Source organism: Corticium candelabrum, unplaced genomic scaffold, assembly GCF_963422355.1.
Source record: "Corticium candelabrum unplaced genomic scaffold, ooCorCand1.1 SCAFFOLD_30, whole genome shotgun sequence".
In the NCBI taxonomy this organism is placed as follows: domain Eukaryota; kingdom Metazoa; phylum Porifera; class Homoscleromorpha; order Homosclerophorida; family Plakinidae; genus Corticium; species Corticium candelabrum.
In genome coordinates this window covers 1-8,096 of record NW_026912681.1, presented here as the reverse complement: position 1 = coordinate 8,096, position 8,096 = coordinate 1, and the positions used below count along the sequence as shown (strand labels likewise).

The 8,096-nt window shown below is 43.7% G+C and overlaps 2 protein-coding genes across 2 annotated transcripts; one reads left to right on the top strand and one right to left on the bottom strand.

Moving 5' to 3' along the window:
- The first annotated feature begins 2,807 nt into the window (after window positions 1–2,807).
- On the top strand, window positions 2,808–5,982 carry LOC134197910 (uncharacterized). Its single transcript, XM_062667259.1, has one exon. The coding sequence runs from the start codon at window positions 2,808–2,810 to the stop codon at window positions 5,646–5,648; it is 2,841 nt and encodes a 946-aa protein (XP_062523243.1). The 3' UTR covers window positions 5,649–5,982.
- A 140-nt stretch (window positions 5,983–6,122) lies between these two features.
- On the bottom strand, window positions 6,123–8,055 carry LOC134197907 (probable ATP-dependent DNA helicase RecS). The gene is made up of 2 exons (XM_062667258.1): window positions 7,544–8,055; window positions 6,123–7,473 (listed from the first exon to the last, which is right to left on the bottom strand). The coding sequence occupies exons 1-2, from the start codon at window positions 8,053–8,055 to the stop codon at window positions 6,291–6,293; spliced, it is 1,695 nt and encodes a 564-aa protein (XP_062523242.1). The 3' UTR covers window positions 6,123–6,290.
- Window positions 8,056–8,096: the final 41 nt, after the last annotated feature.

The following is an 8,096-nucleotide window of genomic DNA, read 5'->3' as shown; positions in this document are numbered from 1 at the left end:
GTATGCAGGAAATTGAAAAGGAGTTAAATTAAGAGGTTTTGCTGTAGTTGTTGATAGTTGCTTTAGAGTAAATTACATGGCACACCTGTTTGCTTTTTCATTAGTTTAATTTAAGTTGATTTAAACATTCATGCTTCTTGAGCACACTCACAGCAGTATCTTTCAGAAGTGTCATCAGGGGTTGCATTTATAAGTTAAAGAGGCCAAAAGGCCAGCAGCACTTTGCTTATTAATTAATGCCATTTGCAAATATTTTCTATTCACATTTTTCATCTTTCCTCCTATTGTAGAAAATCCATTTTGTCTATGTGCGGTCTACCAATTTCCATTCCATGTGTGAGAAATAATATGCATATATTTAAAGTTAAGAGAGGACATGTGAACAGTCAAGCCAATTAAACCACTTTGAAATTAGCACCCATGGTAAATCAGTTATCATGAAATTAGCACCCATGGTAGGTCAGCTATAATGAAATTTGCACCCATGGTAGGTCAGGTATAACTGTGACTGAACTGCATTACTGTAAATAATGTTACAAGTAAATACACACTACAAAAGTCTGTTGATCTGATATCTTTATTAAAAGCTACATCCTAATATACTATAACAAGCTTTGGCTTGGCAGGCAGTCACTTCATTGATTATTACTAATTAAGTACAGTTTAGAATACCTTGAAGCTAATAAAAACTGATAACAAAAACTGCGCAACTTGCCTTGAAAAAAATTCTCCTGTCAATTCGTACATTTGCGTTGAATATGCCATCCAAGCCAGCATTAAATTAGGAAACTTAGTTCGTGCAGTTGTAGAGACGGAGCAGCCAGTCGATTGTGCTTGGAACGTGCACTGCAGAGAGCAGAATGCAGTCAATTCCCTCTGCTGGTGACTAGTGTATGACGTGCACGTACACGTCAACTAGGTTGGGTGGTCTAGCCTTCACGCAACTGCTCATTCCTAGTTTTCGTCAGAGAACATGAAGAGGGACTCGCCTACTAGAGCGGTACGTAGTCTAGCAGCTCGCTTGACCGGCTACCTGGTGATGCGCGCAGTAGCTACAAGTCTAGAGAAAGTGATACATGTACAAAGAGCTTGCGACGTGTCCAGTAAAGGTAGACAACATCAGTCTTGCATACGTACCCGAGGAAACAGGTTGAGATCCTCATCTTCAAACAGTGTACTGTACATGCGGTTCAGCACCGAATCAGCAAACCAGGCCTTCTTGCGCGCCCGGAGACCTCGCAGTTCGGTCCAATAGCATTATGTTAGTGCTGCTTGTGTTAAACTTGTGTGAAGTTTGCACAATGCTAATGCCTCGCAGTTCGGTCCAATATCATAATGCATTATGTTAGTGCTGCGTATTAGTGCTGTGATAATGCCTCGCGTTTCGGACCATTATGTTAGTGCTGCGTATTAGTGCTGCGTATTAGTGCTGCGTATTAGTGCTGCGTATTAGTGCTGCGTACTAGTGCTGCGTACTAGTGCTGCGTACTCGTGCAGCATTATTCAGTAGGCATTTTATACAAAAAGCATTATACAAAAAGCATTATACACAATGCATTATGCATAATGCATTATACACAATGTTTTTTCTCATTATACTAGTGCTGAGTATTAGTGCTGCAGCAATTGTTTTGGCATTGGTAGCACGCCATACTGCTTACGCCTAGAAAGTCTGTATCTTCAGACAAGTGCAGAATTTGCGGCAGTAAGTTTACGTCAGGGCGCGATAAACACAGCTTGTTTGGGACCAAGCAGGAACTGCACTTGAAGCTTCAGAAAGCCACCGGTCACGCTATCACGGAAGCAGACGGCCTTCCGCATTTCGTATGTCATTCTTGCCGCGGCAAGCTCTTGACTTTCGCCAGTCGGCTGATTCAACTGGAGGCGACAAAGACTGAAATCGCTGAACTGTATGCGAAGACTTTGTCGCAATTGCGATTCAAGAGGGGAGTAAAAGAATCCGTTTCACGTCACTCTGCCGCCAAGAGAGTAGATCTAACAGCCAGCCCATCTGAAGCATCTCTGAATCCCAATATCCATGAAAGGTACGCTTACACCACACGCATTCACAGGTCCTGTACGCGTGCAATCGTACTTAGTTAGAAATTTTTTCATAACTACAGAAACGTTTCTGGTAAACCTGCTGCCGGTAACGGTCGTTCTCCTGCCATCCGCTCCTTGTTTGCACAGAGTGCGGCTGGAAGGCGCCAAGATGCTGTCCCACGTCTGTTTTCTGAAAAGCGGCGGCGGCGTATACTTCCGAAGGGCATCACTGGCATCCCAGCGCCAGTTAGTTCGTCTCCTCAACGTCCTCGTAAGTTTATCGAAGCATCTTCCTTGTTACTTCGTCGTCATAAGCTAAATTCATTTCTTTCAGGGACAATGACTTCAATGGCGCCTGCTAGACAATGCTTCTTTGTAGAGCCTAATGCTCCGCCCACTTCAGTGCCTCCTACTCAAGCTGAGCTCGTCGTTCCTGAATCTGAATCCAACCGTCTGGCTTCTCTTGGCTGCTCAAGATTTGGAGAGACTGACGATCATGCTCCAGTAGAAACGTTTACGTCAACGAAATCTAGCCTTCAATCCACTGTGAAGGTAATCTCGCAGTCGTTGTAGCGTGTGCGTATGTAGTTGTGTAGTGTGTTGTTCTTCACCAGGTTACGTTGGTGTATCCCTCCAAGGAGAGAGAGGTGACACTAAGTGAAGACCTTCACGGTTTAGGGCGTGCTCTGGCACTAAGGAAGCCGGATAAAATTGCAAGAGCTGCCATCAAACACTCGCAAGTTTTTTCTTGTTTATTGCAAAATATGTGTAAGATTGTAAACAGGGAGTGTGAGGCTATCTGTCGACCTTCCTCCAGAAGCTTGTTTCGAGACTCCTCGTATGAGGCGATGTTGTCCTTCACTATCAGCAGAACAGCTCAGGATCTACAGACACATACACCTACTCTCTGGAAACTGCTAAGGGCAGCCATCAGCCATGATTCCAGCATGATGGAAAGAAGTAGCAGACATATTGCACATGCAGTGATGGCTTCATCATGTCTTTTGAAAGCTCGAAACAGATACATGTCGTCTGTGCAATCTGTTGTCAGTGTTGTCCTGTTCAACTCAGGAGCCAAGAAAAGAGCTTACAACAGACTGAATCATTTGGGAATCTCCATGTCACACAAGAGGACTTTAAGAAAGATTAGAGCAATGGCCAAGAACTATAACTCTGTCATGCTGTCTTGGAAGGCGAGCATAGAGAGCCATGTTGCAATACAGTCCTCCATTCCAGAGGTTCGATCTGTTGCAGGTTCTTTACCTGTTGCTACCTGTGTCTTGCCTGCTTTTGACAAGACAAATTCTGACTTGAATAGTTCTGAGAATTCTCTGTCTTCTTCGTCATCTTCACATAGCGTGGAAACAGAGGAGGGCAATGATGAGATGCAAGACCTGTCACAGAAAAGCTTTCAAGTCACAGGAGACAATCTAGACATTTCAATTAAGACAAAGTACATGTCCATTGATCGACGAAACAAGTCATTGCACTGGTTTAATGTTATTGCTAGCAATGAACGTGTCATCAATGCTGACCTGGCAACATCAAGACCTAGGTGTTCAATTTTGTCTGTCCCGGACACTGCTTTCCTGCCATCAGTGCAAGAGAATGAGAAGCTTCATGAGGAATTCGCAATTTTGGTGGAGAGGATCTTGGTCAAATATTTGCCTGCTTTTGCTCTCTTTGAAAACTACGTGTGTAAGCACATCATGCACAAGTTTTCCAAGGAAGCAAGCCAACAGTCTGAACAGCATTGTCTGGGTCTCCTTCAGTTTGATGAAAACAAAGACATGCTTCAAATTTTGACACATATCAGCAAAATGTATGTCCCTCATTTTTATAAAGATCAGCGAGAAGAACGTATTCCAGAAGCACCTTTGCATCGAGTACAGTTTGGAGGTGATCAGCTGACTGCTGAAAGAATCAGGAATTGTCAAAAAGCCATCATTAATGGATCAAGCCCATTTGAGAGACTGGAAGGTGTCTTTACCCATGCAGAAGATTTCCATTGCATGATGAATTTTGTGAATCTCATCTTTGCGAAGTTCTATGACTCTCGTAGCATGAAGGATGTGGGAACTATGTATCAACTACGAAACCAACTTGACAGGAGGGATGTCGGGAAGGACACCACTAAACGCTATAGATCTTGCAATGCATTTTTGAATGATGTGCTTGATGGTTATATTGTAGCTTGTGCTGTGGTCCATTTTAACATGCGAGATGTGGAAGACATTGCTGCTCCCCCAGGAATGCCAAAGAGTTCAGAAGCTGCCTGGTTCCACGAGGAAGTGCTAAGGTTGGTTGATCACTATGTGCTGCAGTGGACAGAAGCTAGTCATGATAGAGGTAGATTCCTGGAATCCATTCAGACAGTAGAGCGAGGTAGTGCAGTGGCTGTTGTTGCTGATGGTCATGTTGTTGATTTTGAGAACACAAGCATCCCAGTGAGTGTTCAGTGTAGCACTTCAGATCATCCAGCTTCAGAAGCCTGTTCTGTTGTTCAGTCATCAAATTCAACAACATTTCAACAAGTGCAGGATGATGACTACAGAAGTGGACTTTGGGCACTTTTGAGTAGATTGAGGTCATTGCAGCAACCGCAAGGTATTGAACACCAGGTACATGCTCAGCCAAGAGCTGTAACCCTTCCAGCCAGGGATATGTGGCAGTCACAGCAGCAGCAGCAACAACAACAACAGCAGCAGCAGCAACAACAACAACAGCAGGAGCAGCAACAACAACAACAGCAACAACAACAACAACTAGAAAGAGTAACATCTTGGTTTTGTAGAGAACCTGGATGCAATGCAGTGTTTAGCTCCATCGATGCACGACAAGCACATGAACTCCAACTACACTTTGTCTCCATCTCTGAATCATCAGATTCAGTTGAGAGAGCTGCAGCAGCAGACGGTAATCAATCCTTTACTCCTGAGGACCATATATTTAATTACTACTCAAATTTTATGAAAATGGCCTTACTGGAAAGGAATTTCCAAGATGCTGTTGGAGAAATGGATGGTGAAAGACTGTATCGCTTATGGAAATTTAAAATGCTTCATTTTAAGGAGGCTGGCAGAACAAAGTATGGCTTAGAAGCATTTTATTTTGTAGCAGATCAGCTTTCACTGCTTAGCCCACACGAGGCCCATCGCCAACTGTGGAACAGAGGCTTTAACCTTCGAGGTGGTGCTGGTAACAACGTTCCGTTAGACTTGATGGTTGAACACAACAATAACACCATCAAAGAATTGATCTTCAACCAGGGTGCTAACGTATCCTTTGAATCTGCACAGCTGGTAAGCCAGGCCTCACAAGGCATAGAAGCTGTGCTGGATAATCTGGATGTTTCACTTGAAGTTGGCAAAGAATCTAGCAAACATGCCAGAGTGGACAAACAGAAGGATGTTTTTAGAATAGCTCAGGAGGTTCTACACCAAAAGATGGGTGTGTATTGTCCTGGACGTTCCTATAAATCATTTATGGGGATGGAGCGTGATGTCTTGCATAAACTGAAGCCATCATCACTGCTCTCTTGGATCAGAACTCAAAAGCGGAAGCTACATATGCAAGAGGTGGTTCACTCTCCATCTGCTTTCTGATAAATGTATAGTAAATATTATTTAAGTATACTTATTATGTTTCGGTTGATGTCAGTCTAGCTCGATCTACTCATTCATTTACTTTTAGGATTAATTTCTAAAGTGAATTGGAGGGCCTTGCAATCACTAGTTGGCATGCAGTGCTATGAGTTTTAAGTTTACATTGTTTCATGGTCTTTCTAATATGATCACTGCTACATTTGATCATGTTGCCTTAGAGTTATATTTGCACATAATGTTTGGTAGTTGCTTCTTGTCTAGAAGGTGTAGTTGAAATACAAATCCATGTAGATGCAGTAGTTGTGATGTAGGGATTGGCAGTTGTATGTAACAAGGGAACAAGTATCAATAAGTTGCTTGGTAGAAGACTATATTGTCAGATTGACAGCAAAGGAATACAAAAGTTCTTTACTAAAATTTTTCCAAGAGTATAATTATTGCACCCACCGACTCCTCAACGCTGCATGCACTCTTGTGGTAGAAGAATTGACTGAACCATGATGACTCATGCTGAAGCAACGTCGTTCCACAAGATGGACACACAAATTTGCGAATATTATATATATTTATATCTACAGGTGATATAGCTGAAACTGGCAGATACTAGAACAAACTGATTAATTCAACAACGGAACATCTATACTACTCATAAGTTAATACATAGTTAATTAAATCAATTATGTCTTTTGATTGACTGTCACTCAACTCTGGTACCAAATTCAAAATGTCCTCCCACTGACTAAAATTAGTCAGGTTGGACAAAATCTCCTGGATGCAATCATCTGAAATGGGTCTAACATGAGTACATGATGAATATTGTGGCTGCTGTACTGATGATGTAAATATCTCTTCTTCCATTTCTTTATAGTCAAGAAGGGCTGTCCGAATTAAGGCAATGTGAGGCAGTGAAACGGGTCTATGTGATCTATGATGAACACCATCCCTGACCTCCTGATGATGACTGTTCCAAAAGATATCCTGTATACCAGAACAATCTGATGGTTTTGCACAGCTACACGTTCTTGCACACACATCACAACACTGGTGTTGAGTTTCTGGTTGCACAGGGGGTGCACCAAAGGGTAACAACAGCAATTTCCGACAGCATGTGTCGGAATCAAACAAATATTGTCGCATTTCAAAATCAATGTGCTGCAGCTGCTGACCATGATAATACAAAACGGCTCTGCTTTGTCCACCATCTCTACCACACCGACCTATCTCCTGCATATAGCTTTCCAGAGTATTGGCTGGTCCCCAGTGAACAACTGTATGCAATCCTTTCACATCAATTCCTAAGCCTAGGGCATTTGTGGCAAATAGCACTCTGCACTTGCCATCAACAGCTCTCAGAGATGTCAATATTGCCTCCTTGTTAGCTTCAGGGGTGCTGGAGTGATACATTTCCACAAGCCGATTCTCAACCAAAGTTTCACCCTCTGGAGAGAAAGCCCTCTTACCAAGAGTGTGGTTGAAGTGCAAATACAATGACGCACAGGCATTCTGAGTTCTGCAGTACACCAGTACTCTGGGGCAGGCCACTCCTAACGTCTGAATCATTCTTAGAAGCCAGTCGAAAGTTGTCTCAAAGTCGGGAGCTACTCTTTTGACTGAGAGATGGATGTTTGGCCTATCAGGACTCTTCACAATTTCGACAGCATTGCGGAGTCCTAATGCTAATGTGAGAGCTTTCCTTGTGGATGCAGAGGCAGTTGCAGTTAGCGCCAAGCACGGGACATCCAACAACGACCTCAGCTCGCCAACCAGGCCACACCATACGCGAAATGGTTCCTCTTCCTCACTAACGTCCTGACATGCAGTGCCCCTACAATAAATGAATTTCACATCACCAATTGCGACTACAAAACGCAAAGAAAGACAGGATTTTGCCTTACCACTGAACTACTGTGTGAGCTTCGTCCACTACCACGGCCACGAACCGCTCTCTCAACTCATTTGCTTGTAAGGCGCATCGCCACTCGCGTGAGCCGACAAGCACTTCGGGGCTTCCATAGACATAGGGGAATTTCCCTACCTTGATAGCAGCGTCTGACGAATCCGACTCACCAACAAAGGCAGCTGCAAACCCTTTGCGCTTTAGAATAGCGACCTGATCTTTCATCAGCGACTTCAATGGAGTCACCACAAGCACCACAGGATCCGCGGGATATTGCTGGAAGCCATTGGCTGCTAGTCGGGCACAAACGTGCGGGAGAAGATGAAAAATTAGCGACTTTCCAAAGCCCGTAGGAAAGCACGCGAAGACGTCCCGTCTACCGACAAGGAGGCGAAGAGATAGCATCTGCAGTGGCTTCAAATTCTGCACGCCGAAATCGAACAGCGTCAAAACGCTGGATACGGCAGTTGCAATGGCTTCATCGTCAGGCATTGCTCGGAAGTCATCCATCATAACTACCAGACAACAAGGACGGCCAGGCCACTCGTACG